At 55.0% G+C, this 17690-nt stretch overlaps 2 protein-coding genes across 2 annotated transcripts; both read left to right on the forward strand.

Moving 5' to 3' along the window:
• The first annotated feature begins 4702 nt into the window (after positions 1–4702).
• FIGNL2 (fidgetin like 2) lies at positions 4703–6907 on the forward strand. The gene has a single exon (XM_054397130.1). The coding sequence runs from the start codon at positions 4721–4723 to the stop codon at positions 6905–6907; it is 2187 nt and encodes a 728-aa protein (XP_054253105.1). The 5' UTR covers positions 4703–4720.
• A 3235-nt stretch (positions 6908–10142) lies between these two features.
• On the forward strand, positions 10143–10826 carry TMDD1 (transmembrane and death domain 1). Its single transcript, XM_054397073.1, has one exon. It carries the CDS (start codon positions 10143–10145, stop codon positions 10824–10826), a length of 684 nt encoding a protein of 227 aa, XP_054253048.1.
• Positions 10827–17690: the final 6864 nt, after the last annotated feature.

Raw genomic sequence — 17690 nt, forward strand, 5'->3', positions numbered from 1 at the left:
CAAAAGGCTGAGAAAACAAAGAGAGGCCCCCAGGGCTGGCCAGGAGATGGTGAAGCTGTGGGTGCTGAGGGCAGGGAAGGTGGTCCACGGGCACTGGGGATGGAGGCCATAATCCCACAGGGTGTGTGACAGGGACACACACACAGGCACCATGAGAAAGAAGCTGCAGAAATGCTGCAAGAGAGGACTTTTTTTTTTGCTCAGTACCCTGCGGAGCTGCTGCCCAGCAGAGCACCCAGGCAGAAAATAGAACCACGTTGTGCAGAGCTGGATGGGGCTGGAAGGCTCCTCGGAATTAGAGCTAATTAAGATTGATTCGCTGCGTGCAGAAGCTTGAGCTGGAGCATTGCTGCTGCTGCTGCTGCCGCGGACAGGCTCCGCTGCACGGAGCAAATTATCTCCCTGATGCAGCTCCCTTCCCACAGCCACCGCAGCCCCCGGCACTGACTCCTGCCCAAGACCAGAGATTGGAGAAGATAGACCGGGGGCTGGTGGCTTCTGCCGTGGCTTTTGCCCCTCAGGGGAGTTTGTTATTGGAGCTTCATCGGGAAAAACACTCTACGAGGAGGAGAAGGCTTGGGCAGGGGTGGGGGTGGGGTGCTTGCTCCTGGGGCCCCTTCCTGAGCTGCGAAGCATCTCCTGTGTTTAATGACCTTCATCCAAGGGCTTGTGGGGAGTTGAAACGTAGTGGCAGTGGGAAAAATCAGTCCTCTGAAGTGCTTTTCAGCCTCCTGGGTGTATTACAGGAGTTTGGAGACTCCCTCCACCCACAGGGGCTACCCATGGCACTCAGAGTGCTGGGTGTGGGTCAAACTGTGGCTCCCCGCGGTGCAGCATCTGGGCTCAGTGTCCAGCCCTGTAATGCTTCGACTTTGCTGCTTCTCATGATCTTGTAGTGGAAATTCCAGGTCTGGCATCCTTGAGGTGGGATCCCACCTACATCCTACCACACAGCATCACAGCTGCTGGCTCTCTGCTGGCTGCAGTCTGGTGGGGGCCATCAGAAGAGCATGCCCCACCCACCCCCTTGATCCTCCTTCTGCAAGTTCAGGTGGGGTCAGTCAGTCCCTCCCCAGTGGGGATGTGTTTGCAACAAGTGGATTTGGATGGAGTGAGCTCAGGACAAGGAAATTTTGAGAGCTGCTTCTGTCTGCTGGCAGCACAACCTTTGTGAATTGTCTGCTCCTGGAGCACAGCTGGAGGTGGTGCAGAGATGCCTGCCAGCTGTTTCTCTATGGACCACTTGAGGGTGCATGCTCAGAGCTGGGGTGACCTTAGAGCATCCTTCCAGTACCTGAAGAGGGCTACAAGAGATCTGGGGAGGGGCTTTTTAATAGGTCCTGTGGTGACAGGGCAAAAGATAATGGCTTGAAAGCAGAGCTGGGGAGGTTTAGACTGGATATTAGGAAGAACTTCTTTAAGTTCTGTGAGGGTTGGGAGACACTGGAAGGGGTTGCCCAGGGAAGTGTTTAGGACCAGGCTGGATGAGGTCTTGAGCAACCTGAGCTATCAGGTGTCCCTACCCATGGCAGGGAGCTTGGAAGTGGGTGGTCTTGAAGGTCCCTTCCAACCCAACCCATTCCATGACCATCAAAGAACATAAACAGCAAGACAGAGGCTGATTTGGGTTTGGATCCCTTTTATTGCTTCTTTCTCTCCCCTCCATCATCTTCTGTGCAAAGGTGGATTAAAAATTCCTCAGATGCCCTAATTGCCTCAGCTCCTTAGGGATCATTCCTGTATTTATTGCCATCTAGCCTGGCTCTGGGCATTCCCAGGGCCAGGCTCTCTGTACAGTTTCCTGATGGTGACATTTAGGTGACAGATGGGTGATGCTCAGCTGCTGCCAGCCTGCAGCATCCATATGAATTTTTCATTTGCTGGCTGGGTGCTGGGGCAGCACAGATGGACAATGTCCTCTTGGTCACTGGCTCCTGGTTCAGGCTGGTGTCCAGCTGCTCTGCACTTGATATATGAGTGGACAGAGAGGATGCTGGAGCCTGCAGCTTGTGCTGGCTGGGGGTATGGAGGTTGTTTCTCCAGGGGGTGGGGCGAGGGCATAGTGGGAGTTAGGCTAAATCCTTTTAATGTCTGTACATTGCTCCAGCTCTGATTGCAAGCCCACATAGGGTAGGAGGGGAATGTGGTGGACAAAGAAATACAGCTTCCCAATGGATTTGTCAAACAACCCCAATGTGCCTTGGGAAACCAGGTTTGTGCTCCAGCAGCCTGCTAAGAACTGGGCTGCAGGGCGAGGCAGGGGGTTTGAGCCTCTCACCCTTTGCAAGTGCTGCCAGGTGCCGTGCTTGGAAGGGACCTGCAAGATCACCCAGTTCCAACACCCTGCCATGGGCAGGGAAACCTCCCACCAGCCCAGGTTGCTCAAGGCCTCATCCACTGCTCCCTCCCAAGGGCTGGGAGGCTTCTGCAGATCCGCAGCAGCAGATCCCTTCCAACCTGATGCAATATGGGAATCTGTGACTGTGGTGCTGGGACATGAGCAGAGCAAACTCACATCCCTGTGTGTCCTTGGTGTGCTCTGCTACGAGGGCTGTGGATGAGATCTCACAGAGTGCCAGGTTGGAAGGGACCCCAAAGGTCATCTGGTCCAACCTTTGCTGGACGCAGATATCAGACTTTTGACAAGGGCCTGCAGTGGTAGGACAAGAGGGAACAGATTGAAGCTTGAGGAGGGGAGATTGAGACTGGAAATGAGGAAGAAATTCTTGCCAGTGAGGGTGGGGAGACACTGGAACAGGTTGCACAGGGAGGTTGTGGCTGTCCCCTCCCTGGAGGTGTTCATGTCCAGGCTGGATGAGGCCTGGAGCAACCTGGGCTGGTGGGAGGTGTCCCTGTCCATGGCAAGGGGCTGGAACTGGATGACCTTTAATGTCCCTTCCAACCCAACCCATTCCATGAATCCATCAACTTATGAACCTGAGCTCCAACAAAGCCAGCCCTGGGCTGCTGCTGGGGGCAGCCCTGTGTCCCCCCAGCCTGAAATCCCCCAGGCAGAGAATTTCCTGAGGGGGGGGGTTAGGGGGTGGGAGTGCACCCCATGGGCAGCGCCGAGCCGTTGGACACCCTCCGCGGAGCGCCTGGCTAGAAAGCCCTGAACAAAGGCCCAGTTGAGAGCTGCTGCTGAATAGATTAACGAGATTTCCATAATTAGGGCGGGTGGGAACAATGGGATTCTCCCCTGCCCAGCCCCCCCTGCCTGCCTTTGTCTTGCACTGGGGATAATGGGCAGCAGCGAGGGTGGGAACCAGCCTGGCCATTTGGTCACTGGACAGTAATTTTCTCACACTGCCAAGGGGAGCATTGAAACATCTGCCCTGCTCCACCGCCTCCTCCTCAGCCCCTTGCAACCCCCTGACAACTTCTCCCTGCCTGCTGGCCTTCCCCCCTCCTCCTCCTTTTCCAGGCCTTTGGGGGTTTGGGCTTTTCCCAAATCGTCTTTCATAGATCCGCAGAATCATGGACTGGGGTTGGGTTGGAATGGACCTCAAAGCTCATCCAGTGCCAAACCCCCTGCCATGGGCAGGGACACCTCCCACCAGCCCAGGTTGCTCAAGGCCTCATCCATCCTGGCTTTGAACACCTTGAGGGAGGGGGCAGCCACAACCCCTCTGGGAAACCTGGGACCATGGTTTGGTGGCCAGGGTGGTGTTGGGTTGATGTTGGGCTGAATGCACTTGGAGGCCTTTTCCAACCCAACCAATTCTCTGAGATCCAAGGCAGGAGCTCAGGGCTCTTCTCCCTTGTGCTCATTAAAAAGGTCCTTTTCCCACAGGCTGTGTCGGGGCCGTGATCCATCAGGAGCACTTTAATAATGGGCGGTAAATGCAGGGAGGATGCCAGATAAAGGCAGGCAAAGCTGCTGAGGAAATCCTCTTGTGGAAGTTTGATATCCAAAGTGGAAGCACAAATGCCTCCTAAGTCAATTAAAGCATCCAGTAATCGAATTGTATTGTGCTCCCAAAGTGGCTTAAAGGCTGAGAGCTGCACCATGTCCCCCCCTGGCTCCTGTCTCAGCTGTCCCTGGAGGTGCTGGGCAGAAGGACAAGGCGGGAAGGACTCACACTGGTGGGGGGCACTGACACTGTGAGCTGCCAGGGGCCACCTGGTGTTTGGGGGCTGGAGCAAGGAGGATGCTGCTGACCTCAGCATCACCATGATCGTAGAGTCAGAGTGTTGGTTTGGTTGGAACAGCTTCCTGAGATCACTGAATGCCAACCTTCAACCCAGCACCACCATGACTCTTAAACCATGTCCTGAATCACAGAGTCCTAGAGTGGGTCAGTTTGGAAGGGACCTCAAAGCTCATCTGCTCCAACCTCCTGCCATGGGCAGGAACACCTCTCAGCTAGACTCAGCTGCTCAAGGTCTCATCTGACCTGGCCTTGAACACCCCCAGGGAGGAGGCATCCACAGCCTCCTTGGGCAGCCTGTTCCAACATCTTCCCTCCGTTGCACTGAAGAACTTCGTCCTCAGCTCCAGTCTAACCCTGCTCTGCCTCAGCTCCAAACCATTCCCCCTTGTCCTTTCTCTAGACACCCTCATGAGAAGTCTCTCTGCAGCCTTCCTGGAGGATCCCTTCAGGCACTGGCAGGTAGCTCTTAGGCTCCCCTGGAGTCTTCTTTAGGGGGACCTGAAGATGCCTGTCCCTGCTTCTCTGCTCTCACCCTCAGCTCTCCTGTCCCCTCAGGTCTGTCGAAGATGCACTGGTCACCAGAGCATGCCCAGTCCCTAAACCAGTGGCCGGAGCAGCACCTCGATGTCTCCTCCACCACCTCCTCACCAGCACACAAGTCCGACCTGTACCCCAGCACCCGGCAGCGCTTCAACTACGCCTGGGCCAACGACGACATCTCGGCCCTGACGGCCTCCAACCTGCTCAAGAGGTACGCGGAGAAGTACTCAGGGGTGCTGGAGGCGCCCTACGAGCGCCCGGTGCTGAGCGGCTACGGGGACGGAGCCTTCGCGGCAGTTAACGGCCAGAAGGGGGACGGCGAGCCCTGGCCGGTGCCGCACGGTTCGGACGGTGCCTACCCCCTCACCCCCATCCACGATGGCCTGCCCGGTGCCAAGGGGGTGGTGCCGCCCCCCGTCCCCCCTAGCGGCGGGGCCATCGGGCTGGGCGGTTCGCCCGTGGTGTCTGCCAACCTCAGTGACCCCATGTACCCCGGCAGCTCCTGCGGAGGAGCCACCGCCAGCTCCGGTGGGCTGGGGGCATCTCAGGAGTACCCCTCAGGCTATGGTGGCACCTATCTGCCCTCCAGCTACTGCACCCAGCCGGCCGCGGCGCTGCCCCCCCCGCATCCCCCTGCCCTCCACGGCTCAGGGCTCCTGCAGCCCCCGCACCCTTCACCCGCCCTAGTGCCAGGCTACGGCTCCTCTGGCCCCATGTACAACTACAGTGCCAGCAGCTACCCGCCGCAGCCAGGCTATGGCACCATCCACCCTCCCCACCCCTCCGCTTCCTACCTGCCCTCCGGCATCGCGGCGCCCACCCCAATCCCGGCCCCACCGCCCCCCGCTCGCCCACCCGGAGTCCCGAGTTACGGCTACCAGGGTGCCGGCTTGGCTCCCTTGGCCGTGCCCCCCCTTGGCACCGAGGCAGCGGGCACCCTGAAGAGGAAAGCTTTCGACATCTCGGGCAGCGAGGACGCAGGGGAGGGTCGCTATCGGAAGTACAGCTACGAGCAGCCAAAGTCTCCCTACCCCCTTCCGGACAACGGCGAGTGCCGCGGCAACGGCTTCGGTGGCAGCGCCGAGTCCCCGCAGGTGGCCTTCAAGGCCGGGAAGCGGCCGGCCGGGGCCGGGGCCACCGAGGAGCACGGCAGCAAGTACGGTGGGCAGGCGATGAAGAGCGTAGTTTCGCCTCCCTACAGCGCCGGGGACGCTCCGCTGGGGTCCACGGAGCCCTTCGAGAAGTTCAGCCCCCCCCTGGCCAACGGGGAGCGGGCAGCCGAGCCGGGACCCCCCTTCCGGCTGCGGCTGCCCCTCAAAACGCCGCTCTTCGGTGGCCCGCCGGTGGAGGAGCAACCCAAGAACGTCGACCCTCTGGTCCTGGAGCTGGTGAACACCAAGATCGTGGACCGGGCGCCGCCGGTGCAGTGGGCGGACATCGCCGGGCAGGTGTCCGTGAAGGCCACCCTGGAGGAGGAGGTGGTGTGGCCGATCCTGCGCCCCGGCGCCTACAGCGGGACGAGCCGCCTGCCCCGCACCGTCCTGCTCTTCGGTCCCCGCGGCACCGGGAAGACTCTGCTGAGCCGCTGCATCTCCTCCCAGCTGGGCTCCACCTTGCTGAAGCTCAGCGGCACGACCCTGCTCTCCACCTGGAAAGCCGAAGCCGAGAAGATCCTGCAGACTGTCTTCTTCGTGGCCAGCTGCCGGCAGCCCTCCGTCGTGCTCCTCACTGAGGCCGAGGCTCTGTTGGCGGCTCGGGCTGCTGAGGACGGCGGCCAGGTGAGCAACCTCAAGTCGCAGCTCCTCTCCTACCTGGACAACGTGGCTACCTCATCCGAGCAGAACGTGGTCATCATCGGGACTACCTCCCGGCCCGGCAGCATGGACGAAGCCTCTCACCGGCGCTTTGCCAAGCGTTTCTACATCCCCCCCCCGGACAGCCTGGCGAGGCGGCAGATCCTGCACCAAGCCCTGGCCCAGCAGAGCTCCTGCCTGAGCGAGCGGGAGATGTCCTCCCTGGTGCAGCACACCGAGAGCTTCTCGGGCAGCGAGCTGGTGCTGCTGTGCCAGCAGGCCGGGGCCGCCACCCTACATGCTCTGCCCACCTCCTACCAGGACTTCGAGAAGGCTTTCTCCAAGGTGCGCCCGGCTGCCTCCCCCGAGGAGCTGGACCTGTTCCTGGAGTGGGACAAGATGTACGGCACCAGGCACTGACGGCAGGGACAGACCCTTCACCCCCACCCCAGGCTTTGCTAGGGGGTGGGGGGGGGACTGGGTTTGGGACTGATGGGCGCGGGGTTTGGAGGGGCTGGGTTGGGGTCCGTGGGTTCCTGCGCTGGGGGTGCAGCCTCCCTCCCGCGGCGATGCGTGGGGCCAGCCTCAGCAGCACCCACGGCGTCAGCTCCTCCGGCTGGCCTCGGACTGGGATGGGGTCTGCTCTTCCTCGGGGGGACTGGGATGGGGTCTTCTCCTCCTCGGGGCTTGGGGAGCTGTCCCCCACCCAACTCAGGATCTCCTATTTATTATTTTCCCATTCTCTGTCCCCAGAGCAGCGACGCAGGGCCGGAGGCACCTCGGGATCTGTGGGGTGCAGGAGCTCCCTCATCTCTGAGCTCCCCTCTCCCCACTCCCAGCTCCCCAGGGGCTCCGTTTTTATTATTATTAACTTTTTTTTTTTTCAGAGAAATACCTCAGGGGCATCCTGGGAGCAAAGCAGCCTCTTGCCCATGGCAGCCATGTCTGGAATGGGGGTGGGAAAATAGGGGGTGGGGGGGATGGGGTTAATCCACACCCAAACCCTGCCAGGGGGGTTTTGGGTTTAAAATGCTGTAGATTGTTTAATATCCTAGACTTGGGGGGGCTTTATTTTTGTAAGGTTTGTAGGATTTTTGGGGTTTTTTTTTGAGGGGGTGTGTTTTTGTTTTATATTTTTTTCAACTACTCAGGAAAATGAAATACCTCAGAAAAAAAAGAAAAGAAAAAAGAGGGGAAAAAAGAATGTTTTTAAAAACTGTTTTTATCTGCTCAGAAATGGGGGGAGAGGAAAAAAAACAACAAAAAAAGGTTTTAAAAAGACTTCTTCACACCTGGGATAAAGCTGCCTCAATTTTTTTGGTTTTGGGTTTTTTTTTGGCTTCCAAAAAATGGTGGAAGAAGAAAAATTGAAAAAAAAACAAAACACAAACCAGAAACTTGAAGCTGTTACAAAGATGCAAGTTGAATGCATTTTGGGTGTTTTCCATGCCTCTTATGCCAGAATTTTATTGGAATTTGTATTTTTGCTGTTGTTGTTGTTAATGTTGGAATTGTAGCTTTTTTGATGGAGCAAAGAAGTCTTCCAGGGCAGGAGGAGCAGGTTGGAAGCACCACTTTTGGATCAGGTTGGATCTGTCCATCAGGTTGGATCTATCTACCAGGTTGGATCCATCCATCAGGTTGGATCCACCCATCAGGTTGGATCTATACACCAGGTTGGAGCTATACACCAAGTTGGATCCATCCTTCAGGATGGAAGCATCCATCATATTGGATCTATCCATCAGGTTGGATTTATACACCAGGTTCAATCCATTCATCAGATTGGATCTATTCATCAGCTTGGATCCATCACCCCCACTCCCCCAGCAGCTCCCACTGAACCCCGCAGCTGGGGACTGGGGGTGCAGAAAGGTGGCAGCGAGCGTGGAGCTGGGGTGGGGCTGATCCTCCTCCCAGCATCACTTCTCAGCTGGGCCATGGGAGCCACCAAAGCTTTGCTGGGGGAGACTGTGGTGCTGCTGCTGCAGGGATTTGGAGCTCCCTTCTCACCCCCAAAAAAGGGATTTTTGGCTTCTCACCCAGCACTAGGAAGCCCACAGCACAGGCAGGAGGTGCAGAAATCACTTTTTCACTCTCCCTCCCCTACCCCCATCAGGGCTGGGTGTGGACTGTGGGGTTTAGCCCTGCATGTTTCAAGTGGCTGGGCTGTGGGGTTGGGGCTTTTAACAGAAATAAGGAATTTTTTAGTGATTGTTTTTCATTTAGAGCTCTCAGTTGAACTGGGGAGGTGGGGGAAGCTGCTCTGAGGCCATCCTGCTTGGAGCAACCCCCCCATGCCTCCCCATAACCTCAGGGTCTGCATTCAGGTGCAAGGGGGATGCACACCATGGTGGTTGTTCCATGGTGGGAGCGAGGTGGCTGCCAGTTTGGGGCTGTTTTCCCAGGATTTGGGGCTGATTTTCCAGGATTTGGGGCAGTTTCCCATGCAAACAAGCAGGGCAACGTGCAGGCAGCTGCCTGCCTAGGGCATTACCTCAAGGGAGGATGTAGAGGGGGGGATGCAACTCCTCCCAAAAGTGGTACTGGGTTCCTGAAGACCTTTTTTTTCTTTCCTTTTTTTTAATTATTATTATTATTATTAATTATTATTATTATCCTATTTGTACACTTCTCTGTAACCATTTCTACCTCATTTTGCAACGTATTGTACATGAAATATTTAATTCCTGGCTAATGAACGGCGGAGGCGGCGGTGGTGGCGCTTGCGCTGGAATTGCTCTACCTCAAGAAATGATGCTGTATTTTAAAAGAAAAATGATATGACACAGTATTAAAGAGATTACCTGAACCACACACCCCCCGCCCTCGTGAGACACCTCCCTAGTCCCCCTCAAGCACCCCCAGTCCCCTGAACCAGGCCCCCTGATCCATCCCCCAGCTGTCCTCAACCAACCCCCAGCCTTCCTGAACCAAGCCCCAGCCCTCCCGATCCACCCCCAAGTCCCCTGATCTATTCCCCAGCCCTCCTCAGCCAACCTCCAGTCCTCTCGATCCACCCCCAGCCCTTCTAATCCACCCCAGCCCTCCCCATCCACCCCAGCCCTCCCCGACCACCTTCCATCTCCCCTGAACCACCCAAAGCCCCCCCTGAACCACTCCCCAGTCCTATTGGGGTTCTGCCAGGAGGTCCAGGGAGGTTATCCTGCAGGGTGGTGTTGGCATCCCAGGGGAGCAGAAGCTCTTGGCAAAGTGCTGGCAAGGAGTGTGGGGGGAAGCAGCCAGCAACCACAGCAGGCAGGATACCCTGGGAAGCAGAGGCTGCTGTGCCTGGGTGGGTGGACAGACGACAGAGGAGATGCCCAGAAGCTCTTCTCAGCCAGCATTAAATCTCCAGCGCTTTGGTCTGGCTCTGATGGGAGTCTGGGGACCGTTTGTTTATCTCCGTGTCCCTGTGGTGCCCAAAAGGCCTGCTCAGAGGGGCTGAGCTCAGGAGGGATGGCAGGGGGGATGCCAGGCTGAAGACCAGCGGCGTGGACAGGAGGTACGCAGCCGGGGTGGGGACAGGATGGACAGACAGGACACAATGGGTGAGGGATTGAGTCCCTGGAACACGCCAGCTTGTGAAGTCAGATGAAGGCGGGGGTCGTTCTCTGCTCCCAGGCAACCCCGATGCCAAGGGGCACCCCCAGCCATGCTGGCACCTGCGGGACTCATCCTGCTCTTGCTGGCAGTGGGCGGCCAGTGCGAGGACACAGTGGTGGCCAGCGTGGGCCGGCACACCATGAGCCGCATCGTTGCCCTGCTGTCCCCCGCCGAGTGCCGCCAGCTCCGGGGGTGGCTGATGGGGCCCGAGGAGGCGCTGGAGGAGCAGCACCTGGAGCAGCTGTCGGAGGAGAAGAATCCGATCCGGCCCCGGCAGCGGCGGCATCTCCGAGGGCCCTCGCGGTGCTCGGCGGCGCTGCGGCATTGGCGGAGCACGGTGGGGGCGGCGGTGACCTGGGACCGGCTGGCGCGGGGGCTGCGCCGCATCGGCCGCGCCGACATCGCCCGGGAGCTGGGCAAGAACCTGAACCAGGACAGGAGCCTGGAGCTGCGCAGGAACGTGGAGGACTACGGCCGAGCCCTGCAGGGCCTCAGCTCCGGCCTGCTGCTGCCGGGCGGGCGGCAGAGCGCAGCGCGGGGCAGGAGGGCACTGCTCGGGCACCTCGGGGAGCTGCGCTTCGAGCGGCGGCCGCAGCCCCCCTACAGCCGCAGCCTGCTGGGCTGGGTCACCCCCCTGGTCTCGGGGGTCCTGGGCGGCTTCCTTGCCTCTGTGCTGCTCAGCCTGGTCACCGCCTGGTCCTGCCGCTGGGCACTGGGCTCTGGTGCCGCCTGAAGCTGAGGGTTACCCAAACTGGTACCCAGAGACTGCTGGAAGGAAAAAGCAGACCGAATAAAGCCTTGTGGAGGGACTGAGATCAGAGACCGACCCTGTGAGCTCCGGGCAGGGAGGGTCCCAGTCTAAGCTTGGGTCCTGATGGAGCATCCGGGGGAAGATGTCCCCCAGCCACCCTCATCCTCCTTGCCTGCACTGGAGGTGGCTTCAGTTGGCACTGGATGCCTTTCCCCACCTTCGATGAGCAGCCTGAGTCCCTTCAGGGCAGGGGCTGGAGCTGGATGCCCTGAGCCTGACTTTGTGAAGCCATTTGAGGGGTGGGTGTCAACATGAAGGTGCCAGGCACTTATCAGTGGTGCCCAGGGGACAGGACAATGGGCAATGGGCACAAACTGGAACTGGTCAGGAAGTTCCACCTGACCAGGAGGAGAAAATTCTTTGGTGTGAGGGTGCTGGAGGCCTGAAGCAGGCTGCCCAGAGAGGTTGTGGACTCTCCTTCTCTGGAGGCTTTTCAAATCCACCTGGCTGTGTTCCTGCGTGACCTGCCCTGGCTGCTCCTGTTTGGCAGGGGGGTTGGACTCACTGATCTCCACGGGTCCTTTCCAACCCCTGTGATTCTGTGATCACAGGAGTGCTGGTGGGTTCTACCCCTCCAGAAGTGACGACCTGGCTGTGCCAAGGGGCTGTGGGACCTGTGGAGCTGCAGGGTGGGGTGGCTGCTGCTGTGCAGAGGTGAACAGAAGGACAGGGCAGGCAGGAGGAGTTGTTAAAACCAGATGGGCACAGCTTTTTATTGCAAATTCCAAAGTAAAAAGATGTACAGTACAAAGGAACTCAAAGTTCTGACAGCAGACTCCCAGCCCACTTCTCTACCACATCCCTCCTCCTCCCTCCCTTCCCTGTCCAGTTTCATCCTCCTCCTTTCATCGTGTGAGACAGAACAGAGAATAAAAACCCAGGAGTGAAGGTGGGGAGCAAGTACAGCATCAGGAACAGGGAATACAAGGGGAGGGAAGCTTTGGCCCAGCTGGGCAGGTGGGCAGCAGGAGCTGTGCTGGCTCACAAGGACCTTTGTAGCAGCACTTCTGTCACCAGCCCACAGGCGCCCAGCTCCTGCTGCACAGCCCTTGGTGCCCCTGGCTCTCGGTGCCCTGCACTCAGCCCCTAGTTAAGCCTCACAACACCCCTGTGAGATAGGGAGAGGGACCCCCAGTTTACAGCTAGATGGAACTGGGACAGGAGGCTGGAGGGAGGTTTCCTTCCCTGTGCACACAAGGAGATGCTGATGCACCCCTCAGGGAAATGACAACAAGAGCAAAGTGGTACAGGGGGGGAAAAGGATTTTATGTTGTTTAATTAAAAAGATTGAAGTCATCTGGGTGCCATCTGGACCTGGCGAGGTGCAGGACAACACAACCACACTCTGTGCCCTGCAATGCCAGGGGTTTGCTGAAGCTGATTGGTTTTATTTGAGCAGCAAAATTCCCACCTCCTCCCCCCCCCCCCCCCCCCCCCTTTTTTTTTTTTTTTTACTAAATTGAACCCAAACTCTGATGGGAAAAATCATCTCAAGATGCCATCCTCAGCCATTTGACTTGCAACCACTTCAGGGGAAATCCTGCCCTCCAAGGAGGCACAGCTGGTACCTGGAACTTGTGTCCTGCTCAGCTGTTTGGGTCAGAAGTGGGAGAATCTGGGCTGGATAATGGCTGCAGCCCCAATTTAGGGCCCTTCAGCACCACTGAGCAGCAGGACCCTGCACTCATGCCCCAAGAGTGGGGGAAGGTCCCCACTGACCAGTCCTGCACAGGGCATCCCACTGGATGTATAGTTTCTGGGGAGCCCAAGCTAAGAGGGGTGAGAGTCCTGGGCTCACAGTGCTGTGCCCAAGTGAGGGATGCAGAAGGAGGTGCCCCTGGTTCCTGCCCTGCATGGCCAAGAGCAGGTGGCTGCTGGGGAAGGTCTCTCTGGCCTCTCTAGGTCTGCTGTGGCTCATCTGCTGAAGTAACTTCTGGTGCAAGTGTCTGGGCTGCAGGGTAAGAAATTGCCTGAGTTCCTCCCGTGCCAGAGCAGGGGCAGCAGCAGAGCTGTCCTCCATGCATGCAGCAAAGGGAGACATGCTGGAGGGCACCCCCCTGCTCCCCACACAGAAGCACTGCACAGGCATTGACCCCCACCCCTGACAGCATCAATCCCCACGGCCCCAGGGTGGGCAGCTCAGGATGGAGGAGAATGAGGCTGAACCACTGTGCACTACCAAGCACCCAGAGCCACAGCACCAAACACCCTTCCAGCAGCTCCTCCTGAGGCTGAGCCATGTCCAGCTCCAGGCACCCACAGAGCCCCAGCACCAAACACCCTTCCAGCAGCTCCTCCTGCAACTCCCTCTGCTCACCTGAGCTAAAAGACCACTACAAGGGCCTGGAAGGAAGCCTGGAGGAGGTGGAGCAGGGGGAGGAGAAGGCAACCAGTCGAATAATTGGGACACCAAGACAACCTGAACCTTGTAGAGTGAAAAGGGTAACATTTATTTAATTTTCTTTTGGCTTATAGTAACCTTAATTGTTAAATCATCTTGGGTAAGATCATTAAGAGCCACCATGCAATTTCTAATACACTAATTAATCTTCACTATTAATCTTTTACAGCTTGAACAAGTTTGGTTGTTTTAATTTTTTTCTTTCTTTCTTTCTATTTTTTTTTTCCTGCAGAAAATTAAAGAATTCAGACTGGGGTTGTGGCCTCTGTGGACTATCAGTGGTTTGGGTGGGTTTTGTTTTTGTTGTTTTTTTTTTTTTTCTTTTAATTTGGGGTTGGTTCAATGTTGGCTTCTCTTAAGTTTCAAAAAAAAAAATGTGAACAGGAGAAAAAGTGAAGAGAGTAGCTTTGGAATTTGTGGTTTGTGTTGTTGGGGTTTTTTTTATCACCCTTCCCTCTGCCCTTGGAAGAACTCAGTCAGAAATGAACCCCAAAAAAAGGAGGATTTTAGAGGTGGGCGAGGGAAGGCAGCTCCTTGTTGTAGTCCTGAATTTTTGGCTGTGCCTTTTTAACAGCCACCTCCCTCACTCCCCTCCCACAGCCCTGAACTCAGGACACCTTTTTTCCATGCACACCTTTGAATGCAGAGAGCTGTGTGGGGACACCAAGGTGGTAACACCAAGGTCCCTAAGGCTCCTTGACCAGTTTCCTCCTGTCCTTGGCTTCACCCAGAGCAGGGATGCAGCCCCAGCCCTGTTGCTTCAGCACCTGGGAGATGGGGTGGGTGCAGGTCTCTGCTCTGGGAAGGACACTAAGAGAAGGGAAGGGACTTTGGACAAGGGCTTGGAGTGACAGGACAGACGGGGACGGATTGGAGCTGGGAGAGGGGAGATTGAGACTGGAGAGGAGGAAGAAATTCTCTACAGTGAGGATGGGGAGACACTGGAACAGGTTGCCCAGAGAGCCTATGGCTGCCTCCTCCCTGGAGGTGTTCAGGACCAGGCTGGATGAGTCCTTCAGCAACCTGGGCTGGTGGGAGGTGTCCCTGCCATGGCAGGAGGTTTTGAACTGGCTGATCTTGAAGGTCCCTTCCAATCCAACCCATTCCATGACTCCATCCCTCTACAAAAAACAAACCCCCAAACTCCCTCCCTGTGAGACTTTGCTTTGAGCAGGAGGCTCAGCTCCAGGGATGATTCCTTCCCACCCTCAGCCAAGGCTGACACCAGCAGCAGCCTCCTGCACTCAGCAGAGCTCTGAGTGAAAAGAAGCAAATAAAAACAAATCAAAATATCTCTCCCCAGAGGTTCGAAGGGACCTTTTTATTTGGAAAGTAGCTGAATGAAGTTGCCAGCAGGAACTCTGAAGGTAGCCAAGCGTCACCTACGAGCCATGAGCCCAGCTGAGGAAGGGTCATGGAGCAGAGCCAAATCCTTGCATAGAAGTGGTCAAATTATTGCATATTGGAACCAAAAGAGAAGAGATTCTGCTGCCGCAAAGAGCACTGCAAGAAAGCTTAGGAGCTTCGAAATCTACTTGGGGAGCAGGGCCTTGACTGTCTGAGGTTTTGTTTCTCCTTTTCTTTCTTTGTCATTTTTTTGGTTGTTGTCTTTTTCCCCCCTGTTTTTCTTTGCTTGTCTTTTTTTTTTTTTTCTGTTTGTCTTTATTTTCTGTTTGTCCTTTTTTTTGTTTTTTATTTTTCTTTTCTGGGTGGTGGTGTTTTTGTTTAGTCTCTTTTTCCTGTTTGTCTTTTTTCCCCTATTTTTATCCTGTTTCTCTTTCTTTGTCTTTTTCTCTCTTTACCTTTCCCTTTCTTTACTTTTTTATCTTTTTATCTGTTTTTTTCTCTTTGTCTTTTTCTCTCTGTGTCCTTTCCATTCTTTACCTTTTCCTTTCTTTTTCTTTCTTTGTCTTTTTTTTTTGTCTCATTTTTCTTTCCCCCCCTTTTTTTTTTGTGGTGCCTTTTTTTCCTTTGTTTGTTTACAGTTGGGTTTGGTATTTTTTGGTTTGGTTTGGGGTTTTTGTTGGTTTCATTTATTTCTTCTATTCATTGGGGGCTGTTTCCTGGCTATCTAAAGTCTAAGGAAAACAGAGAAATCTTAAAAAAATAAAATTAACCATGGGCAGTGGCAGAAGCCAGAAGCCATTCTATCATTTTATTTCTTTTGTAGTTCTTTGTATTTACAAAAAGCATGCTGATAAAATAAAAGGATATCTTACACTATTTATAATGTTCTCTTAAAAAGTTCAACCACATTTCACAGCTATTTTTGCCTCTTTTTTTTGCTTTTTTATCTTTTTTCTTCTTTTTTATTTCTTCCTTTTATTTTTCCTTCCTTTTTTTCTTCCTTTATTTTCCTTATTTTTTGTCCTTTTATTTATTTTTCTTCCTCTCATTTTTCCTTCCTTTTAAATTTTTTCCTTTTATTCATTTTCTCTTCCTTTTATTAATTTTTCCTTCTGTTTGTTCCTTTTTTCTCCCCTATATTTATTTTTTCTTCCTTTTTATCTGTTAGGTTTTCTTACTTTTTATTTTTTCTTCCCTCCTTTTTATTTATTTTTCCCCCTTCCTTTTTATTTATTTCCCCTCCCCCCACCCCGCTTCTTTTTGTTTTCTTTTTCTGTGTTCTGGTTTGTGCTGTATTACAACGTAGCCTGTACAGATGGATGGGGTTTTGTTCCTGTCTTTATTATACAACTGATTCCTAGGAGCAACTGGAAGGGAGCAAGAGCTGCCAGGGGAGCGAAAAACAACCCAAAAAGGTTCCCTTGTGTTGGTGCTGCTGCTGGGTAGCAGCAGGAGCTGCTGGCACTGCCAGGGCGATGGCTTGGACAGTGCCGCCGTGGCACAGGTGGCTGCTGATGGCTTCCTGCGTGGCTTTGTTTTGCTAAGTGACTCCTGGCATTGATCTGGATCGTGAGATTCTGCAGACTGAGCTTCACCCCTCGAGTGTTTGCTGTCCTGGTTTGGTTTTGGTTTTCTTTTTCCCTGCTGTTCGAGGGACCCTGAAGTTGGTCCTTGCTCAGCCCTCGCTTCTGCCAGCTGCTGCTGAGCCGCGGGCGCTGCCCTCCTTACCCTGTGAGAAGACCCAGGCTGGCCCTGAAGGAAAACATCTCAGCCAAAAGCAGTGGCTGAGAGCTGGCTTAGGTATGAGGCCACCACGAAAAGGGAGCTGGGGATGTCTGAGTCTGACGCACAGAAACGGTTGGGCTTGGGGCGGGGATGGTTCTGTGGCTGCTGCAGCGACAGGGCTGAGGCAAGAGGTAGCTCGGGGTCCTACCCAGCCTGCGGAGCCTTTCGATGGAGGTGGGAGAAATGGGAATAAGATGAAGGCATCCAACAGCTGCTTCTCCACCTTGGTGCCCCAGGATGGAGCCCTTCCTCTGCTGCTTCTGGTTGCAAACCCTCCTGGCTACGGAAGGAAGGAAGCCCAGGCAGCGGCAAAGCAGAGCAGCAACAGCTGCTGCCAGGGGAGGAAGGGCTGAGGGGTTTGGAAAGCTCCTGTGGCTCCACCTCCCACCCAAGGCAGGAGTCCTGATGGCTGTGGACAAGGGAATGCTGTTAACCATGTCCCTGCCCCCCTGAGTGGGACCAGTTCGGGCAAGCTCTCCAGATTCCTACCAGCAGAGATGAGAGGCTGCTGGGTTTAGCACTTAGCTCAGAGCCCAAAGGTGTCCACACTGCAGGGTGGAGACTGAACCATCACCAACACCAGGGACAGACACTGCAGGACATGAAAGGACTGAGTGGCACTGAAGCCCTGGAGCTTGGTTTAACAGTGACATAGCAGAGAGATTCCTGACAGTGAGGGTGAGGAGACCCTGGCACAGGTTGCTCAGAAAGGTCCTGGATGGTGTTCAAGGCCAGGTTGGATGAGGCCTTGAGCAACCTGGGCTGGGGGAGGTGTCACTACCCATGGCAGGGGGTTGGAACTAGGTGGTCTTTAAGGTGCCTTCCAAGCCAACCCATTGCATGAATCCCTAAAGGAGCCATGGAGTCATTCCCAGTTCCGATTACCTCCCCTTGGCTGAGGTCCAGAGCAGCATTTGAAGTTTTGGTCTATTTCAGAGTGAAAAAAAAAAAACCAAAAAAAAAAAAAAAAAAAGAAAAGGGATGAATGGCTGGGGGGAAAAAAACAACCCAACCCAACAAACAAACAAACAAAATTATTTAATCTGCTTCCTTTTGGTGTTGGCTTGGAGGTTGTGTTGGTTTTTTTTTTTGTTTGTTTGTTTTTGTTCCCCTACTGCAAGAACTTGCTAAGAACTGAGCCGGGTGAGGGGCAAGGATTCTCCTTGAAATTTTATCTCTCAGTACAGTGCAGGGTGGTCAGTGGAGTGCCTCAAATTTATGGCTTAACAGATTGCTGTGGACAGGTCCTGGAG

This window comes from Indicator indicator, chromosome 41, assembly GCF_027791375.1.
Source record: "Indicator indicator isolate 239-I01 chromosome 41, UM_Iind_1.1, whole genome shotgun sequence".
Taxonomy (NCBI): Eukaryota; Metazoa; Chordata; class Aves; order Piciformes; family Indicatoridae; genus Indicator; species Indicator indicator.